The 19,518-nt window shown below is 38.3% G+C and overlaps 1 protein-coding gene across 1 annotated transcript in view; it reads left to right on the top strand.

Annotated features, from left to right (window-relative positions):
• The window catches only part of LOC306875608 (piezo-type mechanosensitive ion channel component 2), a gene marked incomplete at both ends in the record, with an annotated part of 550,584 nt that overhangs the window by 103,322 nt on the left and 427,744 nt on the right, over positions 1-19,518 (top strand). Inside the window, 2 exon segments of the mRNA XM_079426295.1 lie at positions 6,255-6,393; positions 18,599-18,756. Of these exon segments, the coding sequence (XP_079282421.1) occupies positions 6,255-6,393; positions 18,599-18,756 (297 nt within the window).

Genomic DNA, 19,518 nt, shown 5'->3' with positions numbered 1-19,518 from the left:
ATGAACTCCAAAAGATGTTATTCTGGCTCAGTGGTAATTATGAGTTTCTTCCCAGGTAGAAAGGGAAAAAGATCTAAGAAAGAGATCTGCTGAGATCGAGGATCCTTGGTTGAATGGAAAGTCAAGGCCGCAAGGCCTGGCACAAAAACATAAGCGTCCAGAAGAGTTCTAGCTCACATCCTCCTCGTCCTTGACTGGGGGGCGTGTCACTGATGTGAGAGCTTTATCTGATATAGAGGTCACACCTCTGGGGAGTCAAAAAGCCAATGGTGACTTGAATTTTGGAGGGAAAGTTTACGACTCTTTGTCTTCGAACATGGTAAGTTGCATAGGTAATTCGCCTGGGTTAATGCACGAACTACGAAAGATTCTTAGGACACTAATATGTTGCATAGGTATCAACATGTAATATTCACTCTCAATTATATCATCCGAAGACGAATTGATAGAGACCAAACATTGTACAGTCAAAGTGATATTAACTAGTGATCTATCATAAGCATGCATAAAACAGTATACAATACACAAAAACATATACAAGAACAGTAATAATATACACAATGACCTGAAGATATGTGTGTTCATTCAAAGAAAGGCTTTTCTTTGAATTAATTAGAGAAGAGTCCATTTTTATGGCATGATATCTCTTTCCTGAGGGGGTTTGAAGTGAGTGTTGCTCTGCCCGCATTCCTTTGAGCAATAAAACTAGTGTTATTAGATCGGTTGCCATGGAACCGGGGGCCTGAAGTCATTGACAGACATACTAGCACCCAGTATGTGTATTGGGTGAGGGGTCTGTGACTATTTGTTAAGCTAATAACTAATTGATATGTTAAATCAAATGCAAAATTGTGTGTCTGATTGGTCCAAATTCTACAGTTGTGAGGAAAAAATAAAGTGTAACACTTTATTTTGATAGTCTACTTTAGACCTTCTACTAACAGTAAGTAATTTTGTAACTACATGTCAACTAGGAGTCATTAGAGTATTAGTAGACTGTCTGCTTAATATCTTCTAACACTTTATTTTGATTTGTCCACAACAAACATACTTAGTATGAGAAACTTTGCAAGTATGTCAGCTTATTCTACTAACTACCATACTGAGCGTTAGTAGACATGTAGTTGCAAAGTTACTTATAGTTAGTAGAATGTCTAAAGTGGACTTTCGAAATAAAGTGTAACCAAATAAAGATGTTGCATAAATGTCTAACCAAAGCTGCCAAAGAAAGTCATGGTATTTAATTTATCTATAATTGGAAGAATCAAACTCTTCATGTTTGGACTCATGTTCACATGTCGTTCCGAAAAGCGGCCACCTTATTGGTCTAGCAGGAAGCACGTGACACGAAGCATCATCACTCACGATCAAAATACGATTACGCGAGGAAGGAACTATTGCCGACTTTAAACTATAATAAAAAATAAACTGCAGGATTACACATGGCTAACTTTTATTTTCTCGCTCAAAACCAATAGATCTTTTTATAGGAATGAAAAGAATTTAGTACCCCATGTATGGGAACGGGATTAAACGAAAAACGGCTTCACCTTTTGTCCTATTAGAAATTATTTTGATACTCGAGTTTCTGAGTTGGGCGGGTCATAAACTTTAAACATGGTGGAGGGTAAAATGATTGCTGCTGTCAGTGCTATACGTTTAGATTTTTTTTTTTTTGTTTTTTTTTTTAACAACAACTAAAGTAGTGCATATTTACAGTATATATACAGTATATGAACAATTGCATATTTAATTGTATTGTAATTGTGGAGGTAGTCCACTGCTCAGCCAGGCCGTTGGTGCCTGGCACCGGGGGTCATTTATTTCTCTTTGGAATGTGTTTGAAGACCGATGGGGAGACCAGAGAATTAATATGTTTAGCATCTTCTTGATAATGGGGGAAAACCACTGGCAATTTAGCACCCATATAACTGTAGAATATGGGGCCAGGTCTGTAATTTATATGCTAAATGTCAAAAGGCTAAAAGGGTCTCTAAGACATAAAGCCCCAACAATCATCAGTGATCCTAGGCAGATGCTATACTAGTGTGGTGAATGTGTATGGTTATCAACCAATGGAATTTCACATTTTATTCTTTCTGACAACAAATCACTTGAATTCGAAGAGCTCGTAATCACAACTTCATAATTGGGAAATAGTAAGTTTATGATAGCATGTGAAGGCAGCATTAATCCTGGTCCTGGGGACCCCCAGATCTGCACAGTTTGCATGTCTCCCTTATTTAACACACCTGATTCTGATCATCAGCTTGTTAAAGGAGACCTGCATGAACTGAACTGAGCATGTCAGATAAGGAAGACATAAAAAATGTGCAGAACAGGGGTTCCCCAGGATCAGAAGTAAGAACCGCTGTTCTAGCATATCCAATTTTTTACCTCTGGAGATCCTATAAACTCTGGACTATATAACTTCAATTATTATTGATAGGAGTTACTATACCATGGAGTAAACCCAATTAACATGGATTTGATTAAATATTGCAATCCAAAAGTATTGCATATAATTTTATATGAGGTTGTGTTCATGTTTATCCATTTAAGCCCATTTCCACCCCAGGAACTTTTCCCAGGAACCAGGATCTAAATAAAGTTAAAGTCCTTCTGACATTTGCCGCTGTAGTGGTTTAACATGAGATATAATTTGTTTTGAGTAAATCTAATGGGCAGTCTTTGGTCTCATGAATCTATTATTTGTTCCAGGTCATATCGTTTTGGTTGAGCACAAAGTTATGTTTCATAACTTTATATATAAATTTATATAGATATATTTATAACTTTATTAAAATGAAAAGAGGCAATTCTGTTTGATATAATATTTCATTTTATTGTAATGTATGTACGTTCCCTGAACTACATTTCTGCGGTTATTAATAATGTGTCTTTAACGACAAGAGGCAGTAGTGTTTGATATCATGTTTACAGTGAGGAACATTGCAGTAGCCAAGGCGAGCTGACTGACGTTATCAAGTATGCTGCTGTTCCATTTGCACAATTACCTGACTTGCGTCGTCCATTTCCTGGGAGTTCACACTCCCGAGTTGAACTTGCGAAGTCCAACCTACCAAGGACGCAAGTCCGAAATTTGCGTACTTGGTATTGAGAAACGGCCCTGGACTGGAAGGAGCAATCGCGCACTTATGTCACCAGACTATTTGTCTAATTTTCACGGTACTTTAGGCCACGATGGAAATGCAGAGTTCCTGGGACAAACTGTTCCAGGTCATTTCGGTGGAAATGTGGCTTTTGTCTGCATTAGTAATTGCAATATATACTATGCACAGGAAAATGTGGAAAGTTATGCTGAAACCTCCAGCATCCTATCCAGCTTCTCCAAAATTCACCATTTCTCTCCCGAAAGAAAAGAGGTAAGATAAAATGTATCAATATCATCTCATTGCCAATATAGCGGGTAAAATAAATATTGAACACATCACCATTTTTCTCAGTAAATATATTTCTAAAGGTGCTGATGACTTGAAATGACTTCAAATCACCAGATGTCGGTAACAACAAGTAATTCATACATACAAAGAAAACAAAACAAATAAGTGCAGAAATTAAGTTATATGAAATAAAATGGAATGACACAGGGAAATTGTATTTAACACATGAAGAAAGGTGAAAAAAGACATGGAAAACTAAGACACCAGCTGAAATCTATCAGTAATTACAAAGCAATCCTGCCCCTAGTCAGTGGAAATTAACATTACCTGGTTCAGTCCCAACACCTACAGTACCAGGATGATGAAGATGAAATGAGGGCGGACCTTTCTGCAAGACAATGATCCAAAATACAACCAAGGAAACTCTCAGTTGGTTTCAGAAAAATAAAATAAAGCTGCAAGAATGGCCCAGTCAATCACCTGACTTGAATCCAATAGAAAATAAGAACTAAAGATCAGAGTTCATAGAAGAGGCCCACAGAACCTTCAAGATTTGAAGTTTGTATGGAAGAATGGGCCAAAATCACACCTGAGCAATTCATGCGACTATTTTCTCCATACAGGAGACGTCTCGAAACTGTCATGACCAACAAAGGCTTTTGTTCGAAGCATTAAATAAATGTAAGTAGTTCAATACTTTTGCCCTGAGTCATTCCATTTTATTACACATCACTTAATTTCCAAACTTATTTGTTTTGTTTTATTTGTATCTATGGAATACTTGGGTTGTTACCAACATCTGGTGAAAATTTAATGTCAAGAGCACCTCTAGAATTATACTCACTGGAAATAAGGGTGACATGTTAAATACTCATTTTACCCACTGTATATTCACAGGACAGCCACCAGGATGAGGTCAAGTAGTAGTGAACTGCCATAAGGTGAAGGTTACAAGCAGTAGACTCTTATGTACTAAATAGTTAATGAAGCAGGTTTGTTATACTCTCAGGCCTTTTGTGATTCCATTACCACTTGGTAGTTAGTCGATGCTTGAGAAGTAGGCATTTATTACTTATAAAATATCATCAAGAGAACTGAATATAGCAGCATTCTAAGCAAAGACTATAAAATCATTTACAAAGAATACTCAGTAGCATGACTCATTTTAACTCTTGTTCCAAGTCCAAGATGATTCAATATATTATTTAAATATATTGCTTATATGGTCCTATCCCTATCTTGCTTTTTTTTATATTTTTATTTTTTGGCTTTTTTATATATGCTATCTGGGCTTTTTTTTTTTTTTTTTAACTAGCCCAGATAGCATGTGTTTCTGAAGACAAATTAAAATGAAAAACTGATGTAGAAGAAATACATTAACATTGCCATCTCCATTGCCATGCCAAGCACTCTGAGAGTTTTTAAACTCCTTGGTCATTGCTGAATCCACATGACATTTGAGATGCTAATAATAAAAGTCAAAATAATATTAATAAATTATATTCATTGTTTTTATTTTTTTTTATTTTTTTTTATATAAGACAAATACATATTTTAATTTGTCATTGTGGGTCAAAGTCAAAAATGAATACACACTTCTTGTGAGCATAATGTCCAAATTTCACAAAAGTTGATCTGGAGTACCTGGACTGACCAAAAGTTGGATTGTATGACTTGGGGTCGAAACACAAATTAACCAAATTCATCTCCTCCTAGGGGTGATAGCACTCCCACTCGAGAAAGCAATTTCAATCTAATAAGGGGAAGCGGGGGTTCCGCCTTTCATCCTCTCATTAGCATGCACAGTACTACAAATTCTTCTAATTTTTCTTGGCGTGTAGATGTATTTCCAATTGAAACAAAAAGTCAGGATTAAGAACTCTGAGCTCATTAAATATGTCACCATTACATTTAATTCAATTAATCCATTTACATTAAGTGCCAGATTTACTAAAAAAGGCAAATTAGTGTGATAGCACAATTTCAAAAAAGCGCTGATGGGAGTGGAAAGTTCTGTGGGTGATCTAATGACAATGTGAAAATTAAAGAACACGAATGCATTTCCATAATGACCAACACAATCTACCAATAGCAGCACAAATTTACATAAGGATATTTTTGGAAAATGTCTTCCTCTGGCATTCCAGATAATACAAGTGGAACAAATCCTCTACCTTCTACATGGTCTGTTCTCTGCGGTGACTCCTCCTGGCAGCAACAATTGCAGCCATGTCAAGTGCAAAGTGGGTTAAGATATGCTTTTTTGGGTGGTAAATAATGCTGCAAATACCAGTAAATTGACTACCACAAACCTTAGTAAATCATGTTGCATGATTCAAATGCTCTCCTGCAATAAATTTTTATTTGAAAAGGGACACTCCTACAAATGCATGTGCAATAAGATCAGCCACTAAAAAGGTTTCACTTTGTGTCTTTAGTAAATACTGACAGTAGTTCTTTAACCCCAAAGAAGGTTTATGCTGGTGCAAACTATTAGTAAATCTGGCCTAATGACTGCTTTATGTTCTTTATATTAAAAGGGTCCATGTGCTGACATGCCCATGTTTAATAAATCTAAGTTAATAAGTTAACTAAGTTAATATGTTGACTTTTAATTTAACGAAGTTAATATGTGACAGACCTAACTTTATAATTAAACTGTTGCCATGAAGTGATCAAACTATTCAACACATAATACGAGCGTATCAGCAGTGCTATATTAATTATAAATTCATTAGTGGTGAAGAATTATGAAATAATGATTAGAGGGCAGAATCTCTTGCTATTTTCTCAAAGATAGCGTTACCATTTTGTAAAAAAAATTGCATTCTATGTTGTTGACATTTTTAGGCCATGATGTTGGTGTGGAAGAGGACATGGCAAAACCATGAAGGTTCTGGAGTGAATTCTCTGATTCTGGAGGATGACAACCCAGATTGCTTTGCTTTTTCTCCATACACACAGAATATATCTTATTTTACATCAAAAGGTAAGTGAATGCAGAAAGTCTACATTACTCTTGTTCTATGTACACACAAACAACAGTTGCATGAAGCTAGTTGAAGAGTAGGTTGAGTTTTAGAGTAGGTTGAGAGTTGTCAAAATAAAACAAAAAATCAGTTTTAGATCGAGTTCAGCGAGCTCACAACGTTCGCTATAAATGTTCTCTGTCAACTAAAAGTTTGATCCAGAGTTTATTATTCACTCTGAAGCACGTGCACCTGAAAAATTATATCTTCAGCAAACAGCCAATTACACAAAACATAGAGAGCAACAGTTGTATTCACTTCTAGCTAAACAGTCAGTGCAACTCACTTATCTGCTCTTCATGACGATATAATACATTTAATAGCATTTAAAATGCAGGAAGAAACATTGCTGTTGCTGCGAAAGTTTAGGTGGCTAAAAGACAATGTCAGACTATATTAATGCAAGTGCTCCCATTATGGAAGTTTGAACATTACCTTTCATGCAGTGTGTAACACAGCTCTAAGTGAATGAAAACATCCTGCAAAGTTTTAAATCCGAAAGTGCACCGTGTATAAAGTTATTGTCTCTCAAAAGACATTTTGAAATGAGTCGTTTTTAAAACGAATCTCAAGCCGTTTCATGTTGACATCAACATGAAACATTAGTATATTGTCCACCCACTTGTTGCGCCCGCAGAACTGGGAAAATTTGATTTTTGTGTTGGTATGAATGAAAATGCAAATTCAATCTTTGCCACTAGGTGCCGCTTTGGGAGTGTTAAAAGCTCACAAACACTGCTTTAAATGAAATCGACCAATCACCGCAGATTAGCATCATGCAAAGGAGGGGTTTGGAAAAATGAATCGTTGAGCAAATACTGTAAAAATTAATGCATATTATAAGAAAATGAAAGTGTTTTTTGACCTTGCATGCATGTCAACCTGTTGTTGGGGACCAAACAAAACCAAAATATGAACCTTTCATAACCCATATTAGGGGCACTTTAATTGTTAATTTACAAACTATTTTAAGAACTGTATATATTGTAAAGTTTTTATTTGTATGTATATATTTGTATTAATTTGCATGAAAAGTTTAGTATTAATTGTCAAATTTGTAATTGTGAGAGCATAATTATATGTATAATGCTTTTGAGTCTCACATCAGCCATATTTGGATCTTACAATCACAAATTCGCCAGTGTCCTATCCTGGACTCAGATTTGAGGTAACATCAGCCTCCACATGATCTACTGGTCATAATGATTTCAGGAGAATTCAGAATAAATCAAATATAAAATGTTATTTGTCAGGCAAGATTGCATCATGTTAATTACATAATTGAACAATTAGAAGTGAATTCAGAAATGATAATGCAATAGTGAATCACATTGTAGCCACATGGCAATTCTATGCTCCTGCACATGGATTACTGCAGCTATATGTGTCATGAATCCGGCCATGAACTTCCATTAACTCACCACCAGAGGTCACTCGCTCACCACATGAACTCTTGCACTACACTAACTGTTGCACGCCACCTCAGACTACAATTCCCATCATGCCTCATACCTGGGACTGATTCCACTCCACACCTGCATCTCATTAACACACACACATAAAAGCCATTCACACACTGCACCTCATTGCAAAGTCTTGATGTGCCCCGGCTGTCATTTCTGAGCATTATTACCCGTGTTTGTTTTATACCTCTCGACCCTGGACTGTGTATCGTTGCTGATTGTTCTCTGCCTGCCCCGACTTGGATTTGTTTATTGGACTTTTGATTCTCGCTGCCTGCCTCGACCTTCCGCCTGTTTTCTCGACTCTTGTCTCTGCCTTGCCTCTATTGCTCAGTTTGCTGGTGATTGACCCTGCCTGTTTGACCAATCTTAATAAAAGCTTCGAATGGATCCAACCCAGTCTGGTCTATCGCAACAATATGGGAGTGTTCCACAAAGGAGGCAAACAAATTCAACATAGTCAAACATGCAATTTAGTGTGTACATGTATTAGCACAAACAACTTTAATGTGTGTTCTATGAGCACAATGTGTTTACACAATTACAAATTTGAAAATAAAAAAAATAAATGCATACCTGACAGCAGTGAAACACAACAGTCCCATAGGAAAAATGGTTGCTTTTCCTAAGCTCAGGAGACTTAGGTGAGATTCGTCTCGGGAGCATGATGAATCCAAGATGGCGCCTGTGTATTTGGCATGCCGTCTGCTGCTCTCGTGTTTGCTTGTCTGGTTGTCTACTCTGTCTCTAAACTGCTGCACGCTTTTAATCTACGACCGCCAAGCACTCTTGGATATCCGCAACTCTGTTGTGGACACACTCATAAACTCTTACACTTCGGATGTGGACTGCTCCTTTGACAATACTAATGAGTCGTTCCGAATGGTTATCCCAGATTGTATTTGCCGGTGGCCCCTCAACATCCCGCGGAGAAAGTGTAGGAGGAAATGAGGCAGCCGCGGAGGATACCTCGTGAAGCTGAAAGCTAATCTTCGGGCTGGCTTTCTCTCAGATCCTTCCCATGAATCGTTTCACGGCGGCTCTGCTACCTGGCACCCGCTGGACTTGATCTACAGGTGGCTTCGTCCTGTTCTACCCCTGCACCCGAATCCTGTTTCTCGTGCCGGTCTCCACCGAATCGGCCTCGGCTCTCGAAGACGGGGAGTTACTCACGGTTATCTGCACTCACTGAAAAGAGCGTCCTCATCTCCTGTTATTATTTTTTCACCGAAGATGGCATTAAATGCCCACTCCTTGGTGAATAATACCTTTTTTTTTAAACGACTTCTACTCATCTCACAACTTGGATTTTATGTTCATCACGGAATCCTGGATAAAGGTTGGTGATCTAACTCCTTTTGCTGATCTGATCCCTTCTGACTGTACATTTTTTAACTCCTCGTCTGAGTGGATGCGGAGGTGGGATAGTAACAATTTTAAAGAACTCTCTCTCTGCACGCTGTTGATTGGTCCCTGTAATGGCTTTTTCCAGTTTTGAAGCTCAGTTTCTTCAGTTAGACTGGAATGGTCCTGTATGTTTAGGGGTGATCTACCGTCCTCCGCACTCTTCTAAGGACTTTATACAGCATTTCACTGAACTGGTCGGCAATATTCCCACCAATTACGATCGCTTTCTATTGGTGGGCGATTTTAATATCCATGTCTGCTGTCCGTCAAACTCCCTATCACATGACTTTCTTAATCTTATAGACGCTTTTAATCTATCTCAGTGGATCAGTGACTCTACTCATATTCAGGGCAATACGTTGGATCTTGTACTGTCTTATGGGCTTGATGTGACTGATGTTGTGCTCTCAGATTTTATGATCTCGGACCATAAGCCCATACTATTTTCACTGACTCTTCGAGATCTCTCTCATTTTTCTACTACACCTGTAATTCCGTCTCGGTTGTACTCTCCTCAGTTTAGCACACATTTCAACTTGTGCTTCGCTGAATGCTGCTCACAGTTGCACTTGGATCAACCATTATCTGACTTGGATGCTGATCAACATCTTAGCCTCATGAATTCTGCCTGGCTTAAGGTAGCAAATGCAACTGCTCCCCTTAAGCCTCACAAGCACAAACCAAAATCTGAACTGTGGCATAACTCTGACACCCGTCTCCTAAAACAAAATTGTAGAAAGGCAGAACGAAAATGGAAAAAGGACAGGCTGCATATCTCACTTCAAATGTTCAGAGACTCTCTTACATCTTACCAGACTGCAGCTATGTCTGTGAAAGCTGCATATTTTTCTAATCTAATTGAAACTAATCACTCTAAACCTATGGTTTTGTTTTCAATTATTCAATCTGTTACTAATCCTTCCGTTAACACTTTGCCTGTTGCCTCTGTTACTTTCTGTGAAAGCTTCTTGAGATATTTCAGTGACAAAATTACTAACATAAGACTTAGCGTCTGCCCCAATTTAACTTTAACTGTCTCTCCAATCATGTCATGCCTCTGCCATTTTCGATGCTTTTGAACCTATCAATCTCCAGGAATTGAAGGAGGTGATTGGCAAGCTTAAAACTTCATTCTGTTCTAGCGATATCATTCCCCCAAGATTTTAAAATTAATTATCAATTCGATTGGGCCAGGTTTGGTTTTTTCGAAGTGTCTCCAAACTGGCTCTGTTCCTGCCAGTCTTAAAGTCGCTACGGTCACTCCTCTGCTCAAGAAGCCTTCACTGGATTCCTCTGTCCTAAAAAATATTCAGCCAATTTCTGTCTTACCTTTCATTTCAATGGTTTTGGAGAAAATTGTGCTGAATCAACTTCAGCGTTTTCTGTCAAGTAATTGTATTTATGAGGTTTTTCAATCTGGTTTTAAGTCTGCTCACAGCACTGAGTCCGCTCTGTTGAGAGTGTTAAATAATATTTATCTCTCTACTGATTCCGGAGACTCTGTGGTTCTTATTCTTCTAGATTTATCGGCTGCTTTTGATACCATAGACCACTCCTCACTCTTATCTAGATTGTAGTTTTGTGTAGGTCTAAAAGCTAACGTCCTGAATTGGTTTCAGTCATACCTGTATGGCAGAAAGTTTTTAGTGAAGCTGGGTAATTTTACCTCTTCCCCTGATCCTCTGACCTGTGGCCTTCCACAAGGCTCTATTTTAGCTCCCTCTCTATTTTCTCTCTACATGCTACCTCTGGGCTCTAATCTACGTAAACATGGCGTGTCTTTTCATTTCTATGCAGATGATACTCATATCTATTTACCAATCAAAAGAAAAAATTCCACTGCGATTACTTCTCTTCTGCAATGTCTAGAGGAGGTTAAATCATGGCTAAACTAAAATTTCCTCTTCCTAAATGAAGACAAGACCGAGGTAATTGTTTTCGGTCCCAATGAGAACTCTCAGTGTATAAGCCCTGAGTTAGAAAGTTTATCCGTTTTTAGATCCTCACGGGTACGGAACCTAGGAGCTCTTTTTGACCAGCATTTAAAATTTGATAAACATATTTCTTCTGTTATCGGATCCAGTTTTTATCAGCTTCGCTTACTGTCCAAAATTAAATATTTTATCACTCCTAAAACTCTAGAAATGGCTGTTCACGCTTTTGTTACGTCTCGTCTAGATTACTGCAATTCTTTATACTGCGGTATATCTAAGTGTCAAATTGCACGTCTTCAGCTTGTTCAAAAAGCTGCGGCCAGACTTCTTTTAAAGTGTCGTAAACATGAACACATCACTCCAGTTCTTAAATCCTTACACTGGTTCCCGGTTGTCAGAGAATAGACTTTAAAATAGTCTTCTTTGTATATAAATCCCTACACAACCTAGCCCCTGTCTACCTCTCTGAACTTCTTCATCTCTACACTACGTCCAGAAGCCTATGATCCTGTGACCAGGCTTTGTTGGTAGTCCCTCACGTTAGGCTTAAGCGTAGAGGTGAGCATTCATTTGCAGTGGCAGGGCCTCGACTTTGGAATGCCCTGCCTCTAGAGATTACAATGGCCCCTTCGCTGTCTGTTTTTAAGTCCCTGCTAAAAACATATTTGTTTTCCTTAGTGTATGGACTACTGTGATATGGCCATTTTTTTTTTTTTTTTTTTTTTAAACGGGTTGTATTAAATTTTTGTCTGGTCTGTTTTCTGTGTATGTGTATAATCTTGCTCCTCTGTAAAGCACTTTTGTCAGCCAGGTGGCTGTTGTAAATGTGCTATGCAAATAAAACGAACTTGAACTTGGGTTACTTGAATGTAACCCTGTTCCCTGAAAAGCGGGAACGATATGCTGCATATCAAAAGCTTACGAGAACATTGTTTGTTCGACCGGTTGTGAAGCACGTGTCAAGCATGCCAAGAATTGTCTTAAATAACCTCGTTGGGTGACGTCATGATTACATGCACCTGTGAGGTTATAAATAGACGTGACACGGACACATCCTCAGGTTACACCTTTGTCTGAAAGGACGTCCAGGCACACCTACAGTGTGGCAGTGCGGAGGCGCAGCATCTCGTTCCCGCTTTTTTAGGGAACAGGGTAACCCGAGATGTTCCCTTTCTAAAGCTTCTCTCGATGCTGCTTATCAAATGCTTATGGGAATGAGAATACTAACGCCGCCGCACTGGAAGTGTCTGGACCCATCAAGGTTGTGTAGTGTGTGCGCACAAGCATTGAAGAGGTCTCAGACATGACTCTAGGATGTTGACTCAAGGACATGCGAGCCCGGAGTAACATGGACATCCAAACTATAGAATCTGAAAAATGTGTGCGGAGAGGCCTGCCTCATCACACACTTGCTGCAAGGGGACACCTCTTGCCAAAGCCATAGAAGATGCAACACCCCTGGTTGAATGGGCCCTAACTCCTAGAGGCAAAGCTTGACCACGCACCTCATAGTCTAGGGCAATAGCATCCCTCACCCAATGTGATATAGTATGCTTAGTGGCAGCCGCCCCCCGGTTGAGGCCCCCATAGCATATGAAAAGCTGCTCCGACTTACGCCACTGGGTAGTGCGGTGGACGTAGATCTGAAGAGCACGTACTGGCCACAGTAAGTGAAGTCTTTCTTGCTCCGTTGTCGTGAACGGCGGAGGACAGAGGGCTTCAAGAACGACCGGATTTATGGTCGAGAATGGAACTTTCGGAAGATAATTAGGGTGAGGATGCAAAATAACTTTGACCAGCTCAGGGGCAAAGTCTAGGCAGGATGGCAAGATTGACAGAGCCTGCAAATCCCCAATTCTCTTCAGAGAAGTAATGGTCTTTAAAAAACATCTTTAGAGTCATAAACCTGATAGGCGCTGACTCCAGTGGTTCGAAAGGGGTCCCAACCAGACCCTCGAGCACAATGGCTAAGTCCCATGAAGGGACTGTCGCTCTCGTGGGCGGCCTTAACTGATTAGCTCCTCGAATGAAGACTAGAGGGCGCTTTCCCACAGAAACCCCATCAATCAGAACATGGCAAGCCGAAATGGTGGCCACATAGACTCTGAGAGTACCAGGACATGTGCCTGAGGACAGTTTCTCTTGCAGAAACTCCAGCACTGAAACAACTTGGCAGTGAACTGGGTCTGCATGGTGTGCCATACACCAGTTTTCAAAAATGCGCCATTTGAGGGCATAACTTCTAGTGGAGGGAGACCTAGCACTTAGAATAGTCTCTATTATGTCGGCTGGAAGCCCAGCATCTCTTAGTTGGTTTCCCTCAGGGGCCAGACATGAAGGTTCCAGACCTTGGCCGAGGATGGAATACTGTCCCATGCGCCTGAGATAGGACATCTCTCCTGACCGGAATCGCCCACGGCGAGCCGTCGAGGAGGAATATTAGATCCGCAAACCATACTCTGGTTGACCAACGGGTACCTATCAGTAAGAGGCGAGACCCCTGTTGACGAACCTTGTCCAGGACTCTCCCGGGAGCAGAGAGATTAGGGGAAATGCATAATGACCCCATCTGGGCCACGTATGGGCCATGGCATTCAGACCCAGGGGAGCTGGAGGAGTCAGAGAGAAGTGGAGGGGATATTGTGCTGTCTCCTGTGAAGCAAAGAGGTCCACCCCTGCTTCATAAAATCTTTCCCAGATTTGACTGACTACTTCGGGATGCAGTTTCCATTACCCGTGTGTCACAGCTTGTCTGGACAGCAAGTCTGCTCCCACATTCATATGCCCGGGGATGTAAATCACCCTGAGGGACAGGAACTTGTCCTCTGCCCAAAACAGAACCTGCTGCGCTAGCCTGTTCAGGCGGTGCGAATGCAGTCTGCCCTGATGATTTATGTATGAGACTACCACAATGTTGTCCACCCACTCTAGGACATGGTAGCCTCTTAACTGCTGGAGGAAGTATTTCAGGCACATAACCCTTATTTGCGTCTGGGGATTGGCCCTTGGATGAAATCCCCTGGCTCTGAGCCACAACTTAAATGATCTCATGTGCAGGAGGCCCAAGGATATCACCGTAGATGCAGCTGCCATGAGACCTAGGACCCTCTGAAGGTAATGAACAGTAACTCTCTGTGCTAGCTTGATGTTCTTTAGGGTGTTTAAAATGGATTCGACGCGTGCAAGAGACAGCTGTGTCCGCATCGTGATCTAATCCCATACATGCGCCAAATACGTTGTCCTCTGAGAAGGAGAGAGAACAATTTTCTTGGCGTTGAGTCTCAACCCCAGAGATTTGAGATGAGCTAGGATTACATCTCAATGCCAGGAAGGAGCCTCTACTCCTTGTTGGAACTTTACGCGCCCTTCCCCGGGGGGACACACCCCCACGGTCCTGGGCGCACCAGCCTCAGGACATTTTCTCCTGAAGATGTCTGAGCGTGGTGACTCCAGCTTCAGTTCACTCCTTGTGAAGCACTCCAAAGTGTTTGAATCGGCTTTGCTTGAAAGTATTCTCAAGCTTGCAGTCATCCCTGTTGCTTGTGAACATTTTCCTACCCAATTTCTTCCTTCCAGTCAACTTTGCTTTTAATATGCTTTGATACAGCACTCCTTAAACAGGCAGCCCTTTCAGTAATGACCCTCTGTGACTTACCCTCTTTGTGGAGGGTGTCAATGATCATCTTCTGGACCATTGCCAAGTCAGCAGTGTTCCCCATTATTGTGGTTTCAAAGAACAAGAGATACCCAGAATTTATACTGTATGGATGGGAATTTATTGAAAATCAAATGTAAATATTCTAATATTTTGAGATACTGATTTTTGACTTTCATTAGCTGTAAGCTCTAATCATCAAAATTAAAACCAAAAACTTTTGAAGTGTTTTACTTTACATGTAATGAATCTAAAATATGAAAGTTTCACTTTTTGAAATAAGTTACAAGAAAAATTAACTTTTTCACCATATTCAAATTTTCTGAAATGCACCTCTATATAGGCCTATATATTACATATTTAATATATAATTAATATACTTTCAAATATAATTTAATTCAGTGATGCAAATCAGAATTTTCATCAGCTGTTATGATCCTTCAGAAATAATTCTAATATATTTACTTATTACCTGATAGTGTCTTTATGTGGGGCTAGAATATATAATTTTCTACAAAAGGTACCACTTCTTGAACCTGGTGTACTAAAATAACTAAAGCTTTAATTTTAAATAACAAAACTAAATTAATTATACACACACACACACACACACACACACACACATACATACATATAAAAATAAAAAAATACAAAACTTATTCAAACTATAAAAAAATCGGTAACACTTTATAATAACGTCCAGTTATAAGTCATTTATAAGTGATTAGTTAATGATTAACTAATCATTTACAAAACATTCATAAGCGATTAATAAGTGATATGCTAACAATTTGTGTATGTTTTGTTAATTCATTTAAAAGTCATTTACAAGTAATTAGCTAATGATGAACTAATCATTTACAAAACATGACTATACATTCACAAATGATTAAGTAATATGCTAACGATTTATAAATCTGTCATAAATTATCTTTATAAATAGCATCATGAAATAATTAAACACATCCTTAATGGTTAATAGTTACTAGTTAATATATTATTAATCACTTATAAATCATTGAAATGTCAACATTGTACTATTATCTCAATAAACATTATAAATCATTTACAAAGCTTTCTGCATCCCCTAATCTAAAGTGTAAACTACTCATCAGTTGTAAATGCTTTACAAACCTTCCAGGTTACAGGTTGTTTGTGAATATATATATATATATATATATATATATATATATTTACGCACACACGACTGGAAACCATAAAGTTTGTAAAACATTTACAACTGATGATTAGTTTACACTTTAGATTAGGGGATGCAGAAAGCTTTGTAAATGATTTATAATGTTTATTGAGATAATAGTACAATGTTGACATTTCAATGATCTATAAGTGATTAATAATATATTAACTATTAACTATTAACCATTAAGGATCTGTTTGATTATTTCATGATGCTATATTTAAAGATAACTTATGACAGATTTATAAATTGTTAGCATATACTTAATCATTTGTGAATGTATAGTTATGTTTTGTAAATGATTAGTTCATCATCATCTAATCACTTGTAAATGATTCAAAACTTATTCTACAAAACATAGATAAAAATATTAACATATCAATTATTAATCATCTATGAATGCATAGTCATGTTTTGTAAATGATTAGTTCATCATTAGCTAATTACTTGTAAATGACTTTTAAATGAATTAACAAAACATACACAAATTGTTAGCATATCACTTATTAATTGCTTATGAATGTTTGGTAAACGATTAGTTAATAATTAACTAATCACTTATAAATTACTTATAACTGGACATTATTATAAAGTGTTACCAAAAAATCTATAACTGTCTTATTGACACTAAAATAACACTGGGCTGAGGTGAATCTGAGGTGAATTTAAATATATCTGATAAATGTGAAAAGTGACTAGTGAATAGTTGGAAGATGGATCAGCTGAGCTACATATAGTTTTGTCATTGCAACAGTTATAGATACATATACATATAATGGCTTAACTGCAAACCCCTAAATATATAAGTTACACCAAGGATGTCAAACTCAGCTCCGGGATGGCCACACCTTTATTTTTCAAGTAACTGAAGGCTTTAATTAGCTGGTTCAGGTGTATTTAATTAGAGTTGAAGAATTCAGATGCAAAAGCCTCTAAGGCTACGTCCACACAAAGCCAGAGCTTTCCCTATCCAATCTTTTTTTTCCCCCTTGTCTCAAAAAATATGTGCGCACACATGAAACCACGAAACCGACACAAAACGATGCAGTATACATGCCAGACCAGCATGTGACGCTGTAATTCTGCCACAGAGATACACTAAAAACAGAGAAGAAGACTTGGACTATGCGCCTAAATCTTGCACGCGGTATACAAACGAACATTGAACAATACATTTATTAATCTGTGTTAATGTTAGTTAATAAAAAGACAATCGTTCAGTGTTTGTTCATGTTTTTGTTACTGTTACGTGACGTAGGGGTGACTGACTAGGGGGCGAGATGTGGGTTGATGACATCATCGTTTCAGAAAATATACAGATTGGCTGTACATACAAAAACGCAAGGGCGTCATTTTCAGATTTATCCACTCTGGGACCCAGTTTTAAAAAATAGCGTTTTCACTTTAGCGAAACACATATACGATACAAAATTTATATCTATACAACTATACGCGTGGACACTCCGTGTGGACTGGGCCTAAGTACGTCTGATGTTTTGCTTTAAAATTAACATTTCTTTCTGGCTACTGTATAGGTTTCTATGTAAGTACTGGTACCTCTGAATGGGCTGAGGCTGGGATTTAGCGCATTTGAAGTAAAAGTACTTGATGAACATATACTATGTGTGGAGAGCATTCACTCAGTATCGTTATCTAATTTTTTACCAAGATGGCTTTTAGAGTCTTTTGCATTGGAACTCTTCAGTTAGACCTTAAAGTTGCATGTTGTAATAACCATGATTTGTAGATAATAATGCATTACATTTTACTTTAGCTTTCCAACAACAACAACAACAACAAAACAACAACTGGAAGGCAAGCCTGCAACCTTTAGCCAAAAAAGTGTAATTGCTAATGCTAACACTGCCACTTTGGCAGTACGCAGGGAAGGAGACCAGAGGCCATTTTTGAATGGATGTCAATGGAGGAGAGGCTTCACTATGCTGAGAAAGCAGCTACTCTTTAACAAATCGACAGCCTAGCGGCTAATATCCAACTTGTTTGTCCATAAACAGGTTTTGGATTGAACTATTTTTAGAGTTTACACCAAAAAAAGAAGCCATTTTATAAGAGAAGTCACAGATGTTTTGCGACAGGTAGGATTTAATTTACAACACTTCTCATTAATTTCTATAATATCCATAAATGGCGATTGACTGTCACACTGCTCTGTTTGAAATTCAGGTGGTACAGCAAAGTCTTTGCACTCAGAACATTCCCCGCCTACAAGTTGTAATTACGATTTCTATGAACATGTGAATGTTTTTGTGTTAATATTGTTGCCATAGAAACACATAATTCAAAGTCTGAGGACGTGGGCAGCTCCGAACTGAATGTCATGTACTGTAATTTTGAACAGTAATTACAGAAATTATGATATGGTGGGACTGTGGCTGTGGCCCCCCAGGAGCTAACTTTGACATCCTTGATTTACTGTTCATGCCTTTTTATTATTTTGTTCAAATTTAAGAATCTCACTGTGTGCTTGTGTTTTAACCTCATGCACAGAATATACTGCGAAGAAGGAAAACTGTGGCGGAGGGAAAGAAATATTGAATGATGTGGATTCTCTATCATCTACTGATGCACCAGGACCCACTGCTTTAAACCAGCTTGGACAGTTCATAATGAAACAGAGCTATTTAATTGTTCTTATCATCACAATGGTAATATAATGTTTGTTACTTTGTGATTGAAGTATAGATGTTTCAAAAAGAATACAGTTTAAAAGTTTTCTGTTCAAAAATTTATTATTTTCATATACTTATTTACCCCCTTTCTTAAAATAAGAATAATTCTACTTTTATTAACAGATAATATCAGATAAACCTTTACTTTCAACATTTTTCTCGATATGTTTAAACTTCCTCTTTTTCCTGTGCAAAGTTGTCCTTGCTCGCTACCTTTACACCCAACCTCTCAGTTCTTTAACTTCAAAAGAGTAAAGAGTGAAAACCAAATAACTTAAAATGAGATTGCGATGAACTGAGGTCAGCTTTTTAGTGATAATAAATGGAGCCATGGCATGCACACAGCAGCACATGCTTGCTTTTCTGTTAAAAATAACAGTGAACAGTGGTTTGTTAATGTTGATGTTTAGACTAAATAATTTTATCGGGAGCACTGTGAGCGCTGCTGCAGTCTTTAGGCCAACTCTAAATGCTCTCATTGGTTGAGACTCATGATAACGCCCATCCCAAGCCAGTACTGATCAACATCCCACCCCTCCTGTGACCCATGGTTTGTCTGTATGTGTATTCAGAGCCAGTGAGCAACAGACTTTCAAAATAATAATAATAGTAATAATAATAATAAAAACTGCATTAAAGCACGATAACATAATTGTTGGCATTAATTAAAGCGTTAACGCGATAATAACGCGTTAACTTGCCCAGCCCTATATTTTCTATAGTTTCGCCCCTATAGTT

The sequence above is a fragment of the Barbus barbus genome (assembly GCF_936440315.1).
Source record: "Barbus barbus genome assembly, chromosome: 10".
Taxonomy (NCBI): Eukaryota; Metazoa; Chordata; class Actinopteri; order Cypriniformes; family Cyprinidae; genus Barbus; species Barbus barbus.
This window is presented reverse-complemented; position numbering and strand designations above follow the sequence as displayed.